This window comes from Blennius ocellaris (assembly GCF_963422515.1).
Source record: "Blennius ocellaris genome assembly, chromosome: 14".
Classification (NCBI taxonomy): Eukaryota; Metazoa; Chordata; class Actinopteri; order Blenniiformes; family Blenniidae; genus Blennius; species Blennius ocellaris.
Window position 1 is genome coordinate 5,551,402 of NC_137663.1, and position 25,430 is coordinate 5,576,831.

At 43.2% G+C, this 25,430-nt stretch overlaps 1 protein-coding gene across 1 annotated transcript; it reads left to right on the forward strand.

The window, feature by feature from the left end:
- The first annotated feature begins 10,413 nt into the window (after nt 1-10,413).
- Nucleotides 10,414-11,653, forward strand: LOC308139428 (eukaryotic translation initiation factor 4 gamma 3-like). Its single transcript, XM_080508876.1, has 4 exons — nt 10,414-10,739; nt 10,985-11,072; nt 11,197-11,343; nt 11,456-11,653. The coding sequence occupies exons 1-4, from the start codon at nt 10,629-10,631 to the stop codon at nt 11,635-11,637; spliced, it is 528 nt and encodes a 175-aa protein (XP_080365002.1). The 5' UTR covers nt 10,414-10,628; the 3' UTR covers nt 11,638-11,653.
- Nucleotides 11,654-25,430: the final 13,777 nt, after the last annotated feature.

Genomic DNA, 25,430 nt, shown 5'->3' on the forward strand with positions numbered 1-25,430 from the left:
AAAAGTACAGAAATAAAACAAGATATAAGTACAGAAATAAAACAACATTAATTAAAAGTACATAAATAAAACAAGATAAAAGTACAGAAACAAAACAACATTAATTAAAAGTACATAAATAAAACAAGATAAAAGTACATAAATAAAACAACAGAACAGTAAACAATTGACACTGTGAAATCGATCGACTGAAACAGTTTCAATAAAGTGCAAGATCATTCATTAAAGTGCTGTTTAGACTGATAACAGCTTGTGGAAAGAAGCTGCTGGCATATCGAGATGTCCTGCATCTCAGCGAACGATATCTTCTGCCAGAAGGAAGAAGCTGGAACAAGGTTTTTCCAGGGTGGCCAGAAGAGTCATTGATTATTCCAAGTGCTCGGTTTAAAAGTCTGGATTTATAAAGAACTTCCAGAACAGGAAGCTCACAGCCCACAGTCCTCTTTGCAGAGCGGAGCAGCTTGTTTAGAGCTCTCCTCTCTTTGTCTGTGGTGTTACCAAACCACACAGTCACAGAGCCAACAAGTACACTTTCAATGGTGCAGCGATAAAAATTAAGCAGAATCTTAGAGTTAGTGGTAAATTCTCTAAGTTTACGCAGAAAGTAGAGACGCTGACGAGCTTTTTTAACAACCCGGTTAGTGTTTTTGACCCATTTCAGGTCATTAGACAGAGTTAAACCGAGAAACGTGCACTCCTCTACAATCTGCACCTGGGAGTGATCAATAATGACCGGTGTGTGAGAACTGTTCCGGATAAAGTCAAAGACCAGTTCACATGTTTTTGATGCGTTCAGCTGGAGGTTGAACGCATCAAAAACATTAACAATGAAGCTTCATCACAAGGGATGGTTTCAGGCCTGATCTTCATCAGAGAACGTCTGTTCAGGTCAAACTCCTCATTTATCGTCTGAGAGAGCTGAAATAATAGTTCATCAGTAAACCATGCAGCAGTTTACTAACAGCATGGCACCACGTTTTGGCAAAATATACTATTTGGAGGTTGTTTTTATTCATACTCGTGGCTGATTTGAGGAGAGAGAGAGAGAGAGAGAGAGAGAGAGAGAGAGAGAGAGAGAGAGAGAGAGAGAGAGAGAGAGAGAGAGAGAAGAGACACAATGATTGAAAGCGCGAAGCTTCACCATCTGACCAATCAGCGGTGAGAAGGGCCGACAGGCAGTTGTTTACAGGTAGAGAGAGAGAGAGAGAGAGAGAGAGAGAGAGAGAGAGAGAGAGAGAGAGAGAGAGAGAGAGAGAGAGAGAGAGAGAGAGAGAGAGAGAAAAACTGTTTATGCCACAAAGTTTTTTCAGACGTGTGCATCTGTAAAGTTCTTGTTCCACTTTTGATAGAGGCTGTTCATTTGATTCGTTAGTAATTGTAATTTATTATTATTATTATTATTATTATTATTGTTATTATTATTATTATGCTATTGGAAGGGGGGCCCCAAAATAAAATCCTGCTTAGGGCCCCCACTTGGGTATTTGAACTGTTCTATTCTCATCAGAGTGTTTGTTGCTTGGTGCTCTGCCCCTCATTGGCCTTCAGCCCTGTGTGAGCTGGAACCCAGCAGGTGTCTTTCATCCTGATCACCAGGTCAAACAGGTGCATTAATACAGGTAACGAGTGGAGGACAGAGGAGCCTCTTAAAGGACTGACAGTCTGTGAGAGACACAAATCTTGCTTGTTTGGAGGTGACAAATACTTATTTTACACCATCATTTGCAAATACATTCTTTCAAAATCAGACAATGTGATTTTCTGGATTTTCTTTTCTCATTCTGTCTCTCATGGTTGAGGTATACCTATTGAAGGAATATACAAGTTAAACATTGATTTCCGTGGGACAACTGAACACATTGTATTCACTCATCTTCCTACACAGCTGGATTCCTCCCACTGCTCAAGTTGGGAAAAACAAAATGTTCAGGGACTTCCCTAGTTGGTTGGCATGTCTCCTCAGTGCTCCACGTTGCAAAAACATGGTTGAAGGTAGGGTTGGAACAGATAAGAGGTCAGAGGTCACTTTGGTCCCACGGAGCGTCAAGCTCTGAGAAGAACCAGTTTGAAGCAGTTTTGGAGACAAAGGAATAGCAACGTCACCATAGCAACGCATACATCACGAGGAACTGACCAATGTGAGGTTGAGGTGTCATATGCAAATGTATAAATATGAACCCCGCGTTGCAGCGGGGCCCTTCTTCCTGCAGACCCAGCCTATATACTTTGGTCTGCAAGGAAGAACGGTCCCAGCTCGTATAATGTAAACTCTGATATATGGAATTTTGTACCGTTGCATAATCTGATATGCATTTTTGTAATCTCTTGTTTGTGTGATTATTAAATGCATTATTGAAGAAATTAACTCTCATTCTATCTCTCCCGGATCAAACGAACACGCAGGAATTCAGGGGAACACGGGTATGAATTCCAGCACTATGATGAAAATTCCAGGCCTCCCTCATCTTTTTAAGTGGGACAACTTGCACAATTGGTGGCTGACTAAATACTTTCTTGCCCCACTGATGAATGACTAAAGATGAGCTTTCAGTTTCAGTCCTGCAAACTCAACATGAACAAGTTACTGTAATCTAAATTCTTTCATTTACTTTGAGTACTGCAAAATTTAAATTCAAACTTTAAAGATTTTCTGTTATGATGCAGAGAATAGGATGAAAATGTCTCTGTTTTCACAAAATCACACAATTATTACCAACCAAAAAAAAATTGTACATTCTCAACACCAAGCCCATGAAACCTTCCGGTGCAGTGACGTGTCAAGAAACAATCTCCTATATGTGTTTTTATAAATTCACTCTACAAAGATCTGTTGAAAAACACAAATGTGTGTATTCTTTGAAATGGTTCTAATTTGCTGGGAGCCTCTTGTGGGCTGGTTTTGGCCACAGGCCTTATGTTTGACACCCCTGCTTTAAGCACTTAATAGTCATTTAATTACATATCTCACATTCTAATGTCTTTTAGTGCTTCATGACAAATATTTGACTTTTACTTCAGTGGTCCTCTCTCCCCCTCAGATTAGATATTTACATGTACTGCATGGTTACATTAGTCTTTTTCTCTCTTTTTTTAACAAATACTGCTGCTTCCATGCTTTCCATGTGATGACCTTGCTTTTGCATTGTTGATTTTTCCCCCAGGCAGATGGTAATAGAAGAAGCCACTTTATTATCCACAGATCTATGCTGATGACAGTCAATGATGTGAAGTTCCTTGTTTCAAATGAGCCAGTAGTTCATTGTGCCAGAATCTTCACATCAGTAACAGTTGCTGAGTCTCCACCTCAGTTGTTTGTTGGCTCATACGGCCAGACTGGATTTTGAGGGATGTGGATCACCTCAACCTTTGACCTACTTCGCCCTTCATGTTGTCAACTTGTTATTAATTTTCTGAGCCTCCCAGAACTAACATTCATTTCATTGATCCAGCTGCCTGCTCAACAATGGATGATCCCTTCCTTGCTGCCTTGAGGGACACTTGAAGAGAACCTTGAAAAAGTGTTGCTTGACAAGGTAAACAACACACCTCTCAATGTAATCTGACAGGAAGTTGACCTTTTTCTAATGAAACGCACATCTTCATGCACTTTTTTAACTTTATCCATGCAGAAAAACCAAATGTCATAACATTTAGGTAAACATGTTTATTCTCTTCACATTCTACATGTTCATATCACAATTGTTCCAGCTTTAGCAGGTGTTATTCTATTGATGACGAGCAATGCAGCCATGACTGAACCTCCACTATACACTATTTTAATATTATGTAGTATTTCAGTGTTTTTTGTTTGAACCATGGCAGGTTGCCAGGACGATGGCTGTGAATATACGACAACAAAAGACTGCATGGGTGACGTGTGCAGGAGCATCAGTCAGTCCAGGAGTGGGAAGGAGCCAGCCACCTGAGTGTGTCTTAAAGGAAGCCACCTGCTGAAGGGATGAGGAGGAATTAAAGTACGCCTAGCATAGGTGCAGCCTATTACCCCGATTACGACCCCACCCAGGAGCCTGCAGGGAAGGAAAAAGCCAGCGAACCAGCAGAGAGACTGACCCACAGGGTCTGAACACATGTTTCACTTCCATCTGAGGTTATTCACAAGCAAAAACTACATTTATAAAGAACAGTCCTTTCTCCATTTGCAGCCATTAAGCATGTATAATGTGATTCCTTCAAGAAAATGAGGGTATTTGTGAAGCACATTTGAATTTTAAGGACATGCAAACAACGCAGACACATTGAACACGTGCTGGTTATTTATTTCTGATGCATCCACTGTATGTTTCCAAAAATCAACACTGTAAAAAGAGAATCAGAAAACAGGTGGGTAAAAAACACAGGAATTGGAAAGATGCTCATAGTAGGCTTGACTTTTTAACAACGGCTGGTGTGAATCAACTCCAATCTTGTCAAGTGGGGGTTAATCTGACACTTGTCCTCTTGTGCAGGGCCTCAGCTGTCTGCACAGTGTGGTTGCCTCAGCAGCATGATGGTCAGCCTCAAGATGAACTTCTTCCATTATCACAACTCAGAGTTCATGAAGGTCTGGATCACACAAATGTCAGTTTTACACAAGCAAACATCCTCTTGCAAAACAACGTCCAGTCTGTCCTAGTGGCTGGAGGTCGTCCTGTGCTTGGTAAAGTTCTGCTCCATGAAACATGAGGAAAGCTTTTCCATGGTACAAATCACATCCATTGGCACCGGGTGGGATCCCATAGCTGTTCCACATTCTGATCACAATGTCCAGCTCCTTCTTTAAAATATACAAAAACCACAAGACACCAGTGAGTGAGTGAGTCAGCAAGTGGTTGTTTTGGCTCTCAGGTTGATGCGTGATGGGAACTGACTGGCTTCTGTTCACATGATTATGTCCGGCCTTGTGTTTCCATGCCGGATGACTACTTTCTTCCATATTTTAGCATGTAAGGAGATTTTCTTTTTGTGGGCATGAGCGTCAGAACCCCTCTGCGCACACACACACACACACACACACACACACACACACACACACACACACACACACACACACACACACACACACACACACACACACACACACACACATTGAACATTTGGGAGCAAAAAACATTTTTCTGATTAGCTCTGTTTCTGGAAAAGCCCGTTTTAATCAGTCATCAGTAACTCCCTCTATATTGTTCCTTCTTTCTTTAAGAATGGACATTTGAAGCTGGTTTTAATAATAAAGTTTTTTAAAAGGACTAAGTTGCAAAATGTGTGGGGAATTCTTTTCTTTTTCTGATCACCATAGATGGAGAGAAATGTTTTTTTAAAGCTCACATACTTAAATACACTCAATAATCTGATAAATTATAATGTAACTCATTCTTAAATCAGTTTTTATATTTTGATATGGGCAGTTGTGTGTGTGTGTGTGTGTGTGTGTGTGTGTGTGTGTGTGTGTGTGTGTGTGTGTGTGTGTGTGTGTGTGTGTGTGTGTGTGTGTGTGTGTGTGTGTGTGTGTGTGTGTTTATTTTTTTGTGAAGCACTTTGGATTGCATTGTTATCTGTACAAAAAGTGCTGTATGAATAAAGTTTGGTTTGATTTGGATTGCTTTGATGTGACTTCGTTTAGTTTGATTGGCTTTGATCTGCCTTGATCTGCCTTGATCTCAATGCAGATCAAGGCAGATGTCTTGATCTGCATTGATATAGTTTGAGTTCCTTTGATCTTGAACAAAGCCAGAAAGACCTATGATGTCACCATTTCGCAGCTATAAAGCTCCAGTTCACATTCGCCCATCATTCTGACTTGCGAGCAGGACCTGATAGCACTCAACGAGCCAACCAGCAGCCTTCACAGCGTTATTGTTGCCTTTTTTTGGAGTTTTCACAAGAAAATCTACCAACAAACAAGCCTTTTCCTTTTCTGAGACCATCAACGGACCAAAGTGTCTTCAGAACCCATCTCGTTCAATACTTCAGCGACGAAAGTCGACAAAAATCGACAGGTCAGATCATTGGATTCAATTTTTAGGATTTGAAGAATTAGATTTGAAATATTGCCTGGAAATACCTCTTATTTTACTGGTATATCAGGTGTTGGCAGAATGTAGAGCAGTATTACCGTAATTCCTAGTATACCTATCGGCTGCTAGCTTCGCGCCGTCATGTTCGACATCCCCACGGGTCGAGGTGTTTGCAGAGAAATGACAGAAAAGTGTGAATATGGTGGCGATATCATAAACATCAAGAGTTGATGTCCCAGCGACCTCCACTCCGTATTATCGCTGGTGAGCGGTGGCGCCGCCATCGTGGTTCGGTCGCCGCTCCGCCCAGTCTAATGTGTTTGACGTTGTCAGAGACTTTAATCAATCATAACTCCTGAATTCAAACCAGGCATTTACTTCGAGCTTGTTTCATTTGAGTTTTTGTGTATATTGAGTGTGTATCTGTCTTTCTGTTGCCTCCACAGAGAATGAACAAGACGGCTTCACAGCGTCCACCCCAGGGGACCGTCGTGTCTAACAATGTTCAACGAAACACCTCTAAATATTCCTGGAAGCCCATGAAGAGCCAGAAGGACCTAGTGCTGGCTCGTGAAGCACGGCACACAAAGGTAATGGCATAAGATCACAAGAGAAGCACACTACCTACACCACACTAATATTCCTGAAAACAATGTGTTTGTGAAAGAGCTTCATCCACAATAGCCTAAAACAAGTGACTCCTTATCAGACAACCATCATATCTGATAGAGCAGGTTTCACTATGTTTACATGATGAGTTAATAATCTGATAACTCCAGAACTCACATAACGACTGGATGTACATGTAAGCAAGCTAACTGATTGATGATCTCATTTATTAACCATTTTTTCTAATTGCTTTCCCCCCAGAAGCTCCTCGTGAAATGCAGGAGCATCCTCGACGAGAAGATGACGCCCGAGAACTTTGACCAGGTGGTTGAACAGGTCAAAGCTCTGGAAATAAACACCGTGCCGAGCCTGAAAGGCGTCATTGACCTGATCTTTGAGAAGGCCCTCGTAGAACCCACATACGCCGTCGTTTATGCGAGAATGTGCAGGTGCCTTCTCTGTGTAAGTATGATTTATACATTTTTGACTTTGAAAAAATACAGTTTTCGACCAGTTGTCTGGAATCGCCACCTTGGGCAAGCTGGGAAAATTAGTGCTTTAAGAAATGTGTTAAACTGCGAGGATGACGCAAATTAAGCCTCAATGAAAGCCCCGATATGGTGAATGTGATATTTTAACTAACCAATGTCAATAATATCTCAGAAAAACCTTTGTCTTAAGAGTATTTTTTAACGGTATGAAGGTATAAATATCTTCTTGTAAAAGAAGATGGACGACTGAAAGAGTTGTATAAATGTAGAAATGCTTTGTGCCACACTGCAGAGATCAGCACTCTAAACACCAGTGTGGTGGATTATTCAATATTCCACGTTATCAGCAGTCCACTTCTTCTCCTAACCTCAACTTCTGTCTGTGGTTCACAGTTAAACATTCAAGTCCAAGACGATCCCTACAGCGCAGTGGACTTTCGCAGCCTGCTGGTGAAACGCTGCAAGACGGAGCTCCAGAATGAGAAAGACGCAGTCGAGGAGTTTCGATTGTGGCAGAGCGAGCTGGACTCTGCTGCATCGGTATGCATTGATTCAACTCCACATTTTTACTACAACTCTCGCAAAGACATGTCTGAATAACTTACCAAGGCTAGTATTCATATTTAATTAATGTCTATTTTTGTTTTCTTTAGTCAATGGACCGCCAGCAGATTCAGGAGGAGATGGAAGAAGCTCGGGTCAAGGCCGGGAAGCACTCCATTGGGAATATAAAGTTCATCGGTGAGTTGTTCATGATGAACATTCTGACAGAGGACATCATAATGTGCTGTGTGGACAAGTTTCTGAAGGACCAGGATGAAGTGTCACTGGAATGTCTTTCCACGCTGCTGACAACCATCGGCGAGAACATCTACTCTCAGAAAACCCAGGTGAGACTGAAAAATCCCAGTTCTGGATTCAGCACAGTTTGCAGAGACATTAGTGAGGCTCTCTGTTGGGAATTGATCTGCTGTTATAGATATAGATCTGTGTTTTTTCCGTCAGCCTCAACTGGAGCAGTGTCACAATGAGATGAAAAAGATCATCAGGAAGCGCCAGACCTCAGATCGGATAAGGCTCCTGCTCCAGGACGTCTTAGACCTGAGAATGGTGAGTCTTTGGTTTAGATGTTTGCTACAGTCTGAAGTCCTACAAAGCTCATGCTTTACCCTACATTGATTCATTTTCTTGATTTCTTTAACTTCCTGAAACACAATATTTGTGTACGGCTCACGTTTTGATTGCCCATCTACTTGAAGTCTGAGTTATGTTTAATTCATTTTGACAGAAAGTATGATTGGAGTCAATGCAATGTAAAACAAAAAGAAACCCAAAGCCTTTTTGCGATATTACAGTTTGAAATATTGACAAATATTGAAAAGTTGGGAACATTTTTAATCCTGAGAATATAAATGTATGATTTCAATAGAGACATCTGTGCTGTCAAATACCTGAAAGCCCCCTTAAGTCTCACCCAACACAAGCTGAATGTGCTTTGGTCATCTGAGTTCAAAGTGCAGAATACGACACAACTCGTTGATTCACATTAAGAAAAGACATTTGTTTTTCACAGAACAACTGGGTCCCTAGAAGACCTGTCCAGGGTCCGGAGACCATCCAGGAGACACACAACGAGACACATGACATGGAAGAGGAGGAGCAGCTCGTGGGAGAGCAGAGAGATAAAGAGCAGGAAGAGGTAGAGCAGAGACAAACAGAGCAGGAAAAGAGACAGCAGAGAGAGAGAGAGCAGCAAGAGAGAGAGCAGCAAGAAAGAGAGCAGCAAGAAAGAGAGCAGAGACAGAGAGAGCAGGAAGAGATAGAGCAGAGAGAGCAGCAAGAAAGAGAGCAGAAACAGAGAGAGCAGGAAGAAAGAGAGCAGCAAGAGAGAGAGCAGAGACAGGGAGAGCAGCAAGAGAGAGAGCAGGCAAAGCAGTTAAAGAGAGAGCAGAAAAAGCAGCGAATTAGGGAGCAGAGAGAGAGAGAGCAGGGAGAGAGAGAGCAGAGAGAGCAGCAAGAAAGAGAGCAGAGACAGAGAAAGCAGGAAGAAAGAGAACAGCAAGAGAGACAGCAGAGAGAGCAGGCAAAGCAGTTAAAGAGACAACAGAAAAAGCAGCAATTGAGAGAGCGGAGAGAGAGAGAGCAGGGAAAGATAGAGCAGAGAGAGCAGCAAGAAAGAGAGCAGAGACAGAGAGAGCAGCAAGAGAGAGAGCAGAGACAGAGAGAGCAGGAAGAGATAGAGCAGAGAGAGCAGCAAGAGAGGGAGCAGGCAAAGCAGTTAAAGAGAGAGCAGAAAAAGCAGCAAAATAGAGAGCGGAGAGAGAGAGAGCAGAGACAGAGAGAGCAAGAAGAAAGAGAGCAGCAAGAGAGAGAGCAGAAAGAGCAGGAAAAAAGAGAGCAGAAACAGAGAGAGCAGGAAGAGATAGATCAGAGAGAGCAGCAAGAAAGAGAGCAGAGACAGAGAGAGCAAGAAGAGAGAGAGCATAGACAGAGAGAGCAGCAAGAAAGAGAGCAGATACAGAGAGAGCAGCAAGAAAGAGAGCAGAGACAGAGAGAGCAGGAAGAAATAGAGCAGAGAGAGCAGCAAGAAAGAGAGCAGAGACAGAGAGAGCAGGAAGAAATAGAGCAGAGAGAACAACAAGAAAGAGAGCAGAGACAGAGAGAGCAGGCAAAGCAGTTAAAGAGAGAGCAGAAAAAGCAGCAAAAGAGAGAGCGGAGAGAGAGAGAGCAGAGACAGAGAGAGCAAGAAGAAAGAGAGCAGCAAGAGAGAGAGCAGAAAGAGCAGGAAAAAAGAGAGCAGGAAGAGATAGAGCAGAGAGAGCAGCAAGAAAGAGAGCAGAGACAGAGAGAGCAAGAAGAGAGAGAGCATAGACAGAGAGAGCAGCAAGAAAGAGAGCAGATACAGAGAGAGCAGCAAGAAAGAGAGCAGAGACAGAGAGAGCAGGAAGAAATAGAGCAGAGACAGAGAGAGCAGGAAGAAATAGAGCAGAGAGAGCAGCAAGAAAGAGAGCAGAGACAGAGAGAGCAGGAAGAAATAGAGCAGAGAGAACAACAAGAAAGAGAGCAGAGACAGAGAGAGCAGCAAGAGAGAGAGCACGCAAAGCAGTTAAAGAGAGAGCAGAAGAAGCAGCGAGAGAGAGAGCGGAGAGAGCAGCGAGAGAGAGAGCAGCGAGAGAGAGAACAGCAAGAAAGAGAGCAGCAAGAGAGAGAACAGCAAGAAAGAGAGCAGCGAGAGAGAGAGCAGAGAGAGCAGCAAGAAAGAGAGCAGAGACAGAGAGAGCAGGAAGAAATAGAGCAGAGACAGAGAGAGCAGGAAGAAATAGAGCAGAGAGAGCAGCAAGAAAGAGAGCAGAGACAGAGAGAGCAGGAAGAAATAGAGCAGAGAGAACAACAAGAAAGAGAGCAGAGACAGAGAGAGCAGCAAGAGAGAGAGCACGCAAAGCAGTTAAAGAGAGAGCAGAAGAAGCAGCAAAAGAGAGAGCGGAGAGAGCAGCGAGAGAGAGAGCAGAGAGAAGAGCTCATGGACGCCAGGCCGTCTGACCAGATGTTTCCTGAGGAGCTGAGCTGCCAGCTGGACAGACTCCTCCTGGACGACACGGCCAGTGACCAGCAGGTCTTTGACTGGGTGGAGGTACGAAGTTCACCTTTCAAATATCTCATCAGAAACACTGTAGATGATGTTTGATTGATTATTTGTTATGATCAGTAATTCACTCAGCAGATGATGATGATGATGATTCTAATTTATTGACATCTATACATATAGAATGCTTCAAGCCTCTTTGTTTGAAAGAGCTTTACATTTTGCCCCTGAGTCCAAATGCTGTTCATGGTGGACGTCTGTACTGACCTCTTGTTTCTCTGGGTGTTTATCAGGCCAACCTGGATGAAGGTCAGAGGAGGTCGCCGCCCTTCCTGAGGGCTCTGATGACCAGCGTGTGCCGGTCAGCATATCTGTATAGAGGTAAGCTGGCCCCCACCTGGAGGAGACGCTTCTCTTGTGTTCTGCTCAAACAGTAGCGCTGATTGAAAGATGTCCACTTGGAGGCTCAGCATGCACTCACTCTTCCTCCTGCTTTGCTGCACAGCTTTTGGCACCAACTACCTTCTGGACCAGAGCGTCCTGCAGAGGAGACGGCCGGTCCTGCTGGAATACCTGGACTCAGACACTGAGCAGCAGCTGCAGGCGCTTTATGCTCTTCAGGCGCTGGACGTTGCCCTCCGTCATCCTCCACGTAAGTGAACTGGAGCTTTCTTACACCTTCTGTTCTTCACCAACATAGAGACTCAAGTTAGAAAGACATAAACGTCCAGAAGAGTCCAAACTGACATTGCTGTCCTCTCCAGATGTTCTCCGGTTCTTCTGTGAATGGCTGGCTGACCAGGGCCTGATCTCCGTCGAGGCTTTCAACAAGTGGCACACCAGAGAAGATCCAGACGAGCAGCAGGGGAGAGACGTGGTCCTGGAGTCCCTCAGGACCTTCTTTGTGATCCTGCTGAAGGCCGAGGAGGAGCGAGGGGACTGCTGAGCAAGGAGCCCGCCAGGCCAGCATCCCAACGGCAGAGGACACTTCCACCTGGACATCCTGCCTCGTCTTTCTCTCCGTCTGGTTTAGCTGATGCAAAATAAAAAGACAGAAAAAGAAATGAGTGGAATGAGTCAATCCTCAGAGGGGAAGCATTTTGGTCTGACAGATGATCTCACTGTGATGTAAAGAAATACCCCCATAGATATACATCTATCTATATATATATATTGAACTTTCTTACATAATGGTCAAAGTTCATTAAGATCATTTAAGGTGTTTTGCAGATATGGACACAGACGGGCCCATTCAGTGTGAAAAGCCACGCCTTGGCAACACTTTATGTGTAAATGAGAGTTTTTGTGTAATTATAGAAGAGACATTTTTCAATGATCACTGGGATTCTTTACTACATAGAAGGATGGTTAGACTGAAAACTACAGCCTACAAAGGCCTGTCTTAAAATTAAAAAACTGTAATCGGGGAAAATAGTATTAATAGTTTGGAAACTGGTCAAACTAGTTAGTGGTAATCAAAGTAGTGGTACACTCAGCAAATCACTGGATTGAATCTGGACAATACAAAGTGGTTCAAGTAAGAATTGTATGACGTAGAGACAGTAAGAATATAGTATGGTAATGATAGTATAGTATAGTAAGTATAGCTAGTAGACAGTGATGTGTCACACAGTGCGCCACTAATACAATTACTTTACTATTGGTGAATCATCTCAATTACACTTTGTTCTTTGCAAGAGACTTTCCCAGAGACTTACGTTAGTTGTTACCGTGTTCATACACTTTAGTGTATTTGTACGTTAAATCCTAATAAAAGCAGCTGTAAAAGAACAGGCAGTGGACAGCCAGTCAGTGTGCGTTCCCCTGGACAGGAATCAGTTTGTGCACAACACTGCAGCTTTACTGCACTATTTATGTTCTCACTCTGAAATGAGACCGACTGACTGACTCACTTTGTCACAATTGATAATCCATCAGTTCTTCCCACCGCTCTGGATCATCTGAACATGAAAGTTTGACATATGAACATGGTGCTGCTGATTCAGCAGTAATGTTCCACTAAAGAAACATCTGGACCACTGCAGCTTGGCTGTTTATGACGACGTGGATCTGTAAGTCTGGTATTTGAAGATATTAGATGTGTGAGATGAATCTGCCGTCAATTCACCACCTCACAATCAGCGCTGCAGGTTCCCCGTCTCCAAAATGTGCCATAAAAAGCCTCATCTGTAAAAAAAGAAAGAAAAGTCGTCACTTGGTTGAGAGAACATGCAAACTGATGATCAAAGAACAGCTCATGGACACGGATCCAGGTCAAAGTTCAGCCAATACAACGTACAGTGAGTTGTTGCTGCCCAGTAGTCATACTGGGAATCAGCTGCAGACGTTCCACCAGTCTGCTTTGGTGGTTGAAGAAAAGCTTTAGGAATGGAGAATTGGGAGGCATCGGAAAAGATACAAGCATTATGGGAGAAGCGTCATTTTATTGAGTTTATTTATACATTTTTGCATTCCTTCATTCGTTTCTATTTTAAATCCTCCACACTGATGTATTCGCAAATTATAAAAAGTGTTTGTAGTTTTATTCGCAGTCTGTTTTGTTTTCTGTAACAAAAAAGGCTATTTCTGTGTTTTTATTTCTTTTAGCTTAATTTATAGACTGATCAATGTATTTCCTCGTTCGTTTACTTTTCCAACCATCTCCAGTGGGCGAGAGCAGGACAGACCTGGACTGGTGGCCTGTCTGTCTACCTTTTCATTATTGATTCATTTTCTCATTCATCTGATTCTGCAGCTGTTTAATTTGACACATTTCTTCATTTACTGTTTCTTCACCTGTAGAAATCTTCATATTATCATTATTATTCATTGTTGTATTAACATACATCCACATTCATTTATTCATGTATTCATTCCATATATATTTACTAGTTTGATATTTTTCTACACTTTTCTTCCTTTTAAATGGTTAGAATTAAACAATTACTTGACTCAATGGATTTTCAGTTACAATGCTCCAAGGTGAAAAATACAGAAATAGCACTTTTTATGAGCAGCATTGATAATATTTCCACGTTGCTATTTATTTTCTTATCAAGACCATTGTTCATACGACATGTTTCTTTGTCTCTTCACTGGTTCTTTTGTGTCCGTCACTGGTCTTTTCCTCGGTTGTGTTTGCACTCATGCTTCCCAGCAGCTCCTCGGCCATTAGCTCCAGGACAGCATGATGGAGAACAGTGAAGAGAAGCAGTCGCTCTGTGAACACATCTGGCTGTGTTTGGAGAGAGGTCATGTTAGAGAAGTGGGGATACTTCACTACATACACAGCCATATTAGCTGTTTCATTGTCGCTGCAAAAACCGTCGTCCTTCAGAGGAAGTGTTGCTTGGAGGACTTCCTGTGATGTGCAGCCTCATTAATTCCACTGCCGCCCCGGAGAGGTACAAACAGTCAAACACAGTTCAAAGCAGGAGTCTTATTCTCAGAGTGCTTCATTCTGTCACCATTGGATGATGCAATATGTACAGGAGCAGCAGGACACCGGCCTGGTGGTCAGGTCTCTTTCTTTGCTTCTCCAGAGAAAAGAAACGTCAATCAGCCACCAACAATCAGTCTCTGACCAATTGAAGCATCATGTTATTAAATGACCACTCGCCTGTGTGTCTATCAGAAAGTGAATGGTGAGATGAGTGAAGGGATGTGAGTGACACTGACTAGGTCAAAGCATGGTGTGCTATGCTATGCTATTCTATTCTATTCAGAGTTTATTTGTCATGTGGCCAATGTTAATCCAAGTCCATCAATGAAAACTCCCGCTCAGGAAACATACTGCCACCATGGGGCCGTGATGAAGACGACCTCCTGCAGCAAAGCTGCGCTGCCTGCGCCACCGAAGAACCAGTGTGGAAACAAATAGGTGAAGGTGTGATGAACATCGCTGTTTATCTGCTCTGAAAGATCATGTCTGGAACACAACCAGTGTTGGTTGATGTGAAAGGAAAAGCGTGTCAGAAAGCAGCATGCAGGAAGTTTCTCATTCTGAATTCAGACGGGACAGAAGATGGTGGATGTTCTGTACACCTGGAAGGGACTGCATCTCATCCCGGTCCTCAGTCCAAACTGACTTTACTCCTGACTGGTTCCTCCATGTTTCTATCTGGAGGACAGTGGTCGACTCAACGTACCACCTGGGTTTACTCCTTCAACCCTCAGTTCTACTACCGCTCTTTGTCCACATGTGTTCAATTGCTGTCTGAGCAACACAAATATTTCACTATCGCAGTATTACAGCAGCTTAGAGGGGAAGATCCCACCTTTACTAGAAGGCTTTTAATGGGAAACATTTGTTAGATGTGCTGAGTGTTATTGAAAGTTAAAGGGAAAGTCGACGCCCCGCAGGAGTTTGTGAAATACAAGTCTTATTTTTAAAATTTACAAGAGACTATTTTAGAGGAGAAAAGTGTGAGCATGGTCATTTTGTTCTGTTAACAATCCAAATAAACCTTCAGGCCACCAAAATGTCCATGGTCAGAACTCAACCCAGACACCATGGGTATGTCCCAAATGTCCCTCCTCACTCCTGATCTCCAGCAAGCATTGAGTTTGCCCCCCTCCCATCAGGAAAGCGGTTCTGCCAGGCCTTCTCTACAGGCCTAAGAAAAATATCTCAATCACAGACTGATGAGTGATTCTATTTTGTCCATGAATACTTATTCAATAATCTCCCCTGACTGTGCTGCTTCCAGACACATACTTCCATATTAAATATTGTTATAATAATAATTACATGTTTTAACAAAAATGTAAGGCTTCTGAAAAGTATGTTCACGTCTATGCACTCAATACTTGGTTAAGACATGATTCATGTAAAAGGAGGCCGTCCTTTTACATGAATCACTGTGTCTTAGCGGTGTGGCCTGGAGGCCATCAACCTGTGGTACTGCTCAAGTGTCATGGAAGCCCAGGTTGCTTTGATAGCAGCCTTCTTGACAAGAGCCCAGAGATTTTCTCTGAGGTTCAGGTCAGGCCCGTTTGCTGTCCAATCACAGCGCAGTAGCACCACAGTCATTCGACCAACGTCTGGTACCTTTGGCAGTGTGGACAGGTCCCAAGTCCTGCTGGAAAACTAAGTCAGCATCTCCATTAATCTTGTCAGAGGAAGGAAGCATGAAGGGCTCTAGAGTTTCCTGCTCGACGCTGCGTTGACTGTGGACTTCAGAAAACACAGTGGAGCGACACCAGCAGAGGACATGGCCGCCCAAATCATCACAGACTGCAGAAACTTCATGCTGGACTTCAAGCAGCGTAGATTCTGAGCCTCTCCACTCTTCCTCCAGACAGAAAAGCTCTCATACAGTGAATATGGAGAACATCAAACATTTATAAAAACAACATTTTCATGGCTGAGATAAAAACATCAACAAGAAGAAAGTTTTCTGTGCCTGAGAAAGAGACACTTCCTGCACAAGGCTTCAGGGTTGAATGGAGTGTTTGTCTCCCTCTAGTGGAAAAGTCTGCACCCAACAGCTGTGAGCAAATGTTTTGAGTTAAAATTACAAAACTGATTTACTCCTCCAGTCGTGTTCACCTGCCGCCCCTTACTTTAGTGTTCCTGCTCAAAATTAACCAGTCTGTTTTAACTACTCTTAGATTAGCACAAAAAACTTTTTTCATCACCAAATTGTTGTGCAAACATTCTTTAGCTGTGAACAAAGTCTCAAAGTTGTGTTTAACATGAATTTATTGAATTATACATGAAATAACTGCAGTGAAAATACAAATCTGCACCGAAAATGTTTTACAAAATGAATGTCATACAATGACTGTAATGTAAAATTGTGTGTGTGTGTGTGTGTGTGTGTGTGTGTGTGTGTGTGTGTGTGTGTGTGTGTGTGTGTGTGTGTGTGTGTGTGTGTGTGTGTGTGTGTGTGTGTGTGTGTGTGTGTGTGTGTGTCTCCATGCACGAGTGTCATGTGACACTAGGTCAGACTGGGCCATTCAAACATAAGGGGCTTCACACTCCTAACCAGACTGACAGAGGCTGGTCTGCAAATCGAATGATTCTTGACAGGACATGAAACTGTTGTCAGGACATAGTTGCTGGAATAAAGACCTGCCAGACTCTGCACCCCACACACTTTTTGTAGTCTCATAGTTTGAGCAATATCGTCCTGCTAAAATCAACAGACTGATGTAGACTTGGAGGTCTTCCAGGTCCATTTCTCTCCAGGTGTCCCCAAACACACACTTCCCCTCCAGGTCTGTCCTCTCCAGTAGAATTCCCTCAATGGAGGGCTTGGTCAGTCGCCTCGTCATTGTGCTCAGAGGAAAAGGATTGCAAAGCAAACATCAAGCTGTATATATGAGGTCTGTGTGAAGATGTTGATGAGTGTGGAAGGTGTGGTTCACATAACAGACTCCTTCTAGTCTGTGTGAAGATGTGATGCATTGTCTCACCAGGAATCATGAGGGAGGATGACTATGGATGAAGATAGTAGGAGGATGACTATGGATGAAGATAGTAGGGCTGCCATTCATTTCCTATGGTGGTCACTTTTGACCGGGACACTACAGGTGGAACAAGGTTGATTAAAACACTTAAAATTCACTGAAAGAGGTGATCACCACTTTTATATGTTCAAGTGCATCGTGTGGAGGATATCATAAGGCCTTGAGGCAATCAGATGTAAAACACAATACTTATGAGTGTTTTAACTTTAAACCGGTCAGATTCGACCGGAACACGAAAGGAGGGTTAATAATAAAGCGACTATCACTATCTCCATTTTAACCCCCAAAGCGTCAAAATGTGCTCTCTGGCGCCACCTCCAGTCACTAAACTGAGCAACGTCCTCCACAGCCACGGTGTGATCTGTCTAGGAATGTCATAGAGAGTGTGAGGATCCACACCTCCTCCAGCACCTCCTCACTGACGCTCCTGCAGGTAATCAACTCATTGATTGCTCCCAGCTCTTCAGCCCTGCAGTGAGGAGGTCCGGTGCCAGAAGATTGTGTCTCTGTTCAGAGTCACCAGCTCCTCTCATGCGCTCCACGACTCCCTGCTTCAAGCGTCCTCGGCCACCCGGCCTCGCTGTGCAGCACCTCCCTGCTGCGCTCCTCGTGTGCTCTCGGCTCCTCACTCCATGCATCCTCAGTGCACCTCCTCCTGGTGCAGAGTGCCTCCCTACTGCAGTCTCCTCGTCTGCGCACTCTGCATCCCAGAGTCTCCGTTCCCTCATCTCCCAGGTCTTGCAATATAAATAAATTATTGCTAATTGCACCTGGTCTGCTTTTGGGTTCCAGAAACTCCACACAACGGCTCTCAGCCGTAACAGAGATCAAACCAAAACTCCCATTGGAAACCCTGAGGAAAAAACTGTTCAATATATTGTAGCAATGAATGATTGTAGAAAAAGCTCTTGATTTATTTCTAAATGGGGCCTTAGTAACTTATGAAGGGTCAAATCAGGGCTTTTTTCATCATTCTGAGTTGATTATCATTTACAATGTCAGGACCTTTAAGAGTCGTAACCTTCACCAACAAATGTTGATCCACAGTTTTGTTTTTTCTCATGTATTCCAAGGATGGTTCTATGACATATATAGAGTAATTGGGTCCAAGGTCAAGGTCTATATCACAAAAAAGTCAAAACATTGTGTTGCTATCTTTAATGTGATTGATTTCACAGCAACACCAAAATGTTCTTTTTTCAATTCCCTTTCCTCTGATGTCACATGATGCAGTGATGTTACCCTGGTTAGTGGTTGGAGGTCAAAGGTCAGGAGGGTCACATGGAAATGATCACATGTGTGTCAAATAGTGATAACATGAAGCAATTCAAACAAGCAGGACAAATGATGGAAGGAGTGTTGTGGTGGATCAATCATGTATTGTCGAAGGATCCAGTCCTGGTCTGCAGGGAGACATGAAGCATCTTGGTAGCAATGCAGGACAGAAGCCTGTTGTGGTCTGCAAGTCGCTCAGCTCTGATAAAGACCTTGATCACATCTACCAGGTGGTGGCGCTGCACCAAGAGTGCAGGAGTTCTTCCTCCACAGAGAGAAGCTGCTGGGAGCTCACTCTCTATGCTCCTCTGCAGAAAGTGATGAGGACTGATGTTCTCAGAGGAGCTTTTTTATCATCAAAAACAACTTTTCCCTCAGAGTGAGACGAGTCTAGTGAGGAAACCAAGTGCTCCAAGGAGCTGTGTTCATGTAGTATTATCTTCTGGAGGTGTCGGTTCAAATCCCACTTCTACCAGCAGAGTCTGGTTCAGGACGTTTCGAGTTTCCTAGAACTTTTAGTCTCTGGATTGCTGCTTGTAGTCAAATGTGTTCACATGACCCTGGTCACCTCTGGCAGAGTTTCTGTAGTGTCGTGGTTATCACGTTTGCTTCACACACAAAATGTCCCCGGTTTGAAACTGGGTGGAAACACAGAAGGTTTTTGAAATGCCTCAACTCAGTTTCCAACATATTAGGAGCTTAATGGACTGTGGTGTCTTGTTGCTTCCTGATTTCAGTACATATAACAACCTAGACCCCTGAAACTGGGAGTGGAGGGATTTGAAAGCTGTGCTTCACTTAGTGATTTCTTTCTATGATGCAACATGGCAAGAGCTACTTTCTGACCTCACAGCGATGTCATCAGTCTCAGTGTCTACTCCATGATGAGCAGGAACAAATGAGAAGTGTTGAGATGTTGAAGTGTTGAACTGATATAAAAGCTGCAGTGAGAGTCCTGACAGGAACCAGCAGGAGAGATCACATCACTGCAATATGAGCTTCTCTTCACTGGCTTCCTGTTCAATCTACAATAGAATTGTAAATCCTTCTTCAACCTCTAAAGTTGTCCTCAATCAACTTCAACACTTGAACTTTGGTTTTAAAATGTGTTTCTTTGATATTTTGAGATCCAGGAATTATGTCACCAATGATCCTGAAATATAGGTTTTGATGTTTTCAGGAAATCTGGAGCACCTGGAGAAAACCCAGGCACAGACAAGGAGAACATACAAACTCCAAGCTGGTCCTGACTTGAAGTGTGGAAATACTCCAAACCTGAGCTTTATAACAATCACTGGAGTCCCTTCGCTTCTTGAACATGTTGGCTTGTTGGGCTCGGAGTATGATTCTCGCTTTGGGTGTACGAGGCCCTGGGTTCAATTCCTGGATGAGCCCTTTGGTCATCAATCATAATCCTTTGTATTAAATTTCAAAAGAGGCTTTGACTCCTCCCAGACCAACCAGTGACATCTCCAAGATGTACTACAGTACAATATAGCAATACAGGGGGATCCAAGGCCTCTATCACCAGCTCTGACTGGCTCAATCCACCCCAGCCCAGCAGGGTGCAGGAACATGATGCACAGGTATGCAAAGTGAAAGAACAAACCCTCTTCAAGACAGTCTCTCATCAGTCCAGATACAGAGCTGCACATGGGGATGCAGAGAGCCGCGTGGTAACGCATGTTGACCAGGCTGGACCTTTCTAACCTCGCTGGACCAGCAGAAAATCCCTGGAGTTACTTTTCCTTTCCTTTTCTTTTTTTTCCCTCTTCAACACGACGCATCACTGCAGATGTGTCTCACCTCATCTTGCTGCAACCCAACTTGGTTCTCATCCAGCCTGCAGCTCACCGGGACTCCCAACCTGAGGCTGACTTCTGCAGCTGAGAGCAAAGCCTCTGGACTTCAGAATGCTGTACAACCAGCACACATGACAGCAACCCCCCTTCCCACCCCTCACGACCCTGTTGGTGGGTGACCTCATCATGGAGGATCTTACTTCTCCCACAGTGAAGCAACATAATAACGCTGGGATGCAGGTGATCCCAACACTGTGACACCTGTCTACAGGTGAGCTGCAGCAGTGGTGATGACTGGTCTTTCCCAACCCTCCGTCAGCAGAGTGTCAGTCTGACCGTTACGTTCTTTCACTGCCCCACATCGGTGGTCAATCACTGGGATTGATGACGGCTGCGTCCACATCCGCCATTAATATCATAATAATACATTAAGTGGTAAAAATAGCCAGCGTGGACAGAAAAGATAATAATCAAATCAATAAAATAAGCGGCATGTGAACAAGGCTCAATCATTTTTAAGATGTGTACAAATTAAATTAATTTGTCTGAGTTTCATTAATTAGACGTAAAATAATTGTCATGATTACACATTTTTAATACAGCCCAAGATATTTGATGGTTCATTTTACTCTCCATTCATAACTTGGAGCACAAAGCACTGTTTTCTGTCTTTCTCTAGCAACCAATCAGCTCTAAGCAGACTGCATCGTACATAGCAACGGGGTCAACCACACCTCCTCACTAAGATAAAAGTTGCTGTCAACTCCTTGCTGAGAGTTACTCTTAGACACTTCCTGAGTCACTTTTAAGCTAAGAATTCCTTGTTTAGGGACTTTTAGGCTGAGGTAGGAGCTCTGAGACACTCTGAGACGCTCTACGAACACGGGCAGTAATGAATGGAGAGTAAAATTTACCATCAAATCTCTCGTGCTGTAGCTATTGAATATGTGTAATCATGAAAATTATTTCATGTCTATTTTATGAAACTCAGATAAATAATTTGATTTGTACACAGATCTAAATCTATTGAACGTACCTGATTCACATGCCGATGATTATATTGATTTAAATGTTATTATATTGATTTAAATGTTGCCATCTTTTCTGTCCACGTTGGTTATTTGTTCCACTTAATCTATTTGATTGCAATGGTCGACGCGATGCAGCTGTCACCAATTACTGTGATTGGTGGAGCTCTTATAAAAAGAGGTTAGACTTGGCAGAATGATGAAAATAACAAACCGGAATGGCAACCCCCCCCCCCAAAAAAAAAAAAACTAGAAAGCCCAACTGGACAGAAGAGCAGTGCCTGCTGCTGGCACAGCTTGTGGAGCAAAATAAAACCATATTCAGAGGAAACTGGGTCCCGGGATCACTGCAGGAGGGAAGAGGCAGACCATGGGAGCTCATTACCCAGCAACTCAAGGTGTCGTTCCCTCTCCTTGCACCAACAAGTGAGGAGTGTGAGAAGCTCTGGTTCGTTGCTGCAGTGGAAAGCCAGAGTGGAGATTGTAGCATTCAAACAGAGTTATCCTCAAACAGGTGGATGTAGTAGTATATACCATTAAAGCTGTGATGGGTAACATCACTTTGTTTAATGATTTGTATGAATGTTGGTGAATTCTATATGTTGATTTACTGAACTGTTTATGGGGGTGGACCACCAGCTGGCCGTCACTGTGTTCAGTGTGTTGGGGAGGTCTGACACCAGCATCAGTGGCCTGGAGGAGGACATTGATAGCTCATTGATCCAGCTAGCAGGACTGTGTCAAAGGTAGGACAAAGTGATTTTCACCAGAGAAGATATCAAGAGAAAAAGATCTATGTTGTAATTGGTGTAATATAAATAACATGGACCTCATTTATATTTTTAGCCATGTGGAATGCAGGAAAATAAATCAAAAACAGCAACAATGATAAGAAAGGCTGACTATCGTCTCTTCTGGACAGCTCTGAGCCGTCAGAGGAACCGGGGCCTTCCTCATCACAGGACCACGTTCAGCCTGAGATGCTGCCTCCTCCTCCTCCTCCTCCTCCTCCTCCCTCACCAAACCTGCAGGAGAAATGAGAAGCAATGTTTCTAAAGAGCTGCGTAATTGTGTGGTCAAAGGGAGGGCTTACCTTGGTTGGCTGACGACAGCTTGATTTGTTAGTCTGTGACACCAAGTAATATCACCTCCTCCATGACTACTCAATCTCTGTAAGATTCCTTTTCTGTCAGGATTTAGCATCAAGATAATCAATGGGCTGATTGAGATGCAACAATATTGACGAAGCACTTTGCATTGAGCATTTATGGTCGAAAGTGGGCGTGTTGAGGGCAGGAGATGAACTGTCAACCTTCCAGGTGGACTGTGATCTATAAAAGGAAAGTGTGTGTGGATGTGCATACGCATGGTTTTATTGATCCATGTTTTATTTCCTGCTTTTGGGCGCGCGTACATTTCTAGTAGGAATCCTATGCAAGGGTTTATAAATGAGGCCCCAGATCCAGATCAGATCCGTAATGTGATTTGTTAGAAATTTGTTAAAAAATGAAATGTTACAAAATGAAGCGAATGCAGGTGATGTTGACATGAACAGATTTCAACAATATTCCAGTTTAACTACATTTTATTGAGAAAAAAAGCCCTTCAAACCCCCAGGGAGGGCAGCTCTCTGGCGCCCTCTATTGTCCAGCCGCCATTGAAACAGGCCCATTGAAAATTGACTTGCATTACTGGATTGTCTGTGGTTCTAGAAAGTGACTGGACTTTCAACCATTCTAGTTCAACATCCAGCATTAGAGCTAAAACTCTTGCCCCGTGTGAAGATCCAACTCACCACCTTCACATTATGAGACTGACGCTGCCTACTGCACCAACGAGGCCTGGAAAACATGAGTACTGGATGTTTCTTCATGTGTATATACTAAATACTGCACATGACTATATGTTGAAAAAGCTATGAGGTGAAATAAACAAGTTCCATTCAGGTACACACTGTAACTCAGACTAGGCAGGTTGTTCTACTGAACACATGACGTGATGAAGAGGAGGATGCTCTTCCAAAACACATGAGATATACTGTGAGACACACTTTGAATTCAGGAACACTTTTAGGGACCGTCTACGGAGATGGAGGAGCGTTTTCAGAAAATCCTGTTTTCAGGGCTTCAAGCATGGTTGTTGTGTAAACGGACCACCATGATGCAACTAAACGTTTTCATTTCTCTCCTCCAGCGGCTCCTGCTCCCAACCTGCAGGGGGCAGTGCATCACAAACACACTTCCACCGCAGTATTAAATTAGAGCAGAAGACGTAGATTTCTTCTCTGTGACACCAGCAGGTGATCCTGCAGTGGAGAGCGGAGCATCAACTAGTGTTTCAAATTAAAGGTTCCCTCTGTTGAAGTCTGACACTGAAGCTAATTGACGTCTATGAGTCACATCTTGTGTTTTCAGTGTGGATGTGCAGCTTGATGCTTTTTGTGTCTTTAGAACCAAGTCTTCAGTCTTCCTCCTCTTCAGCTCCACCTTTTTTTCCTCACGTCTCCGTCCGTGTAGTCAGAAGACTTGGGAGGCACACGGAGCGGTGACGTCCACGTGAACAGGACTGCACTGAGGGGCGTGGCGGCTAAAATGATGTCATTTGGCTGCAGGAAGCCGTGAGGAGCTCGTGGACATAAGACCAGTGGAGATGTCACCAAAAAATGTTGATGAGCTGATTATGATCCTACAGTAGAGTTACTTAACATAGCGAGCAGAACATAGTTCATTCTAGATCCTTTTACTTTGAAAGCTAATGGCAGAGGTCATTAAAGCATTAATAACTAATAAAACATGCCTAAACCCATAACATGAACAGTTACCATACATTTGGCAAGGTACCAATCATACACAGCATGTATTATACTTAGAAATGCAGTAAAACACTGAATTCCATGTTGAAGGCAGTAAAACTCTCTTTCACTGTATTGATGATGAATTGGTACATAATCAAACAACGTTATCGTAGTATCAAGTCATTTTGGCTCCAGTATGGATGATTTATTAAGGGTTGATAGTTGCTGAATTTACTTTAAAGAATCATTGGAATACAGTTTTCACAGTTCATAAAAGTGACTCATTTTACATGATGGTAAAATAGACGTTCTCATTACATTACAACACCCAACATCCACTGGGGTCTCCCTGCGTAGGTTCGAATCCTGCCAACAAAGTTGCTCTATACTTTGTGAAGGTTACTGAAAGACTCTTCTTGTGGAATATTTTATAAAGTGAAACCTCTGATTTGGAGACAACCTGAAATCCAAGGACAAGAGTCCCCTGAAGACAGGGTTTCCTCAGAGAAACATGAATTTATGGAACGCAGAACAACTCGACCCGTCGTAGTAATGAATTAATATTCCAACACAAAACACACACAAGAGAAACTCAGCAGCACAAAAGCAAAAAACCTTTTCGTCACAAATCTTTCATCATTCCCAGAAGCACACACACATTTCCAAGAACCAAAAACACAATTCACTTGTTTCCACATGTCTGAATATTCAAAACTCTTTCTGAAAAACGTTAAACAAAAGTGGCCGAAGAAATCATTAATTGCACTTTGTGTTCATTCAGCAAACACATGGTTCCTCATGTCAAAACTTTAATCAGCCTTTCATTCCAGAGCTGAGACAACTGAACTCCACACATTTACTGGTGAGCAGTCACTTCTATGTTCAGTTTGGGAATTGAACCCCGGACCTCAGTTTTCTGAGATGAGAATACCATGAATAGGTCAGACATATGCATGAGGAGAATGAAGCTCATATAAATGAATCATGACATTCAAGAAGAGTCTTTGTGTAACAAAGTGTTGAGCAGCGTTATTGTCAGGATTCAGACGCTGCATTGTAGCTCCTCCTTATGGAACCGTACCGATGTGCTAGCTACCACGACAGAGGGTGACGGTTGGTACGCTACTTTTGGTACACTGCACAACTTTAATGACTGAAAACACGGACTAGATCATAACGTAGTGCAGGGTAGAGACGCTTTGAGTATGAAGGAGTTGGTGACAGTGAAGCTCCCAGGGAGCTGATGGGGTCAAAGGTCATGGTCTGGACCCACAGTGGTGACCTCTCCACTGGAAGACTCATAACTGAGAGCTTCAGGTGCCAATTCTACCATTTCATTCTTGAGGACACCACTGTCTGAAAGTAA

What these genes read in the sequence shown, in the direction of transcription:
- LOC308139428 (XM_080508876.1), top strand. Translation starts at nt 10,629, where the DNA reads ATGGACGCCAGGCCGTCTGACCAGATGTTTCCTGAGGAGCTGAGCTGC. An exon ending in GTCAGCATATCTGTATAGAG is followed by an intron (nt 11,073 to 11,196) that starts GTAAGCTGGCCC and finishes TTTGCTGCACAG; the next exon opens with CTTTTGGCACCAACTACCTT. An exon ending in TGCCCTCCGTCATCCTCCAC is followed by an intron (nt 11,344 to 11,455) that starts GTAAGTGAACTG and finishes TGTCCTCTCCAG; the next exon opens with ATGTTCTCCGGTTCTTCTGT.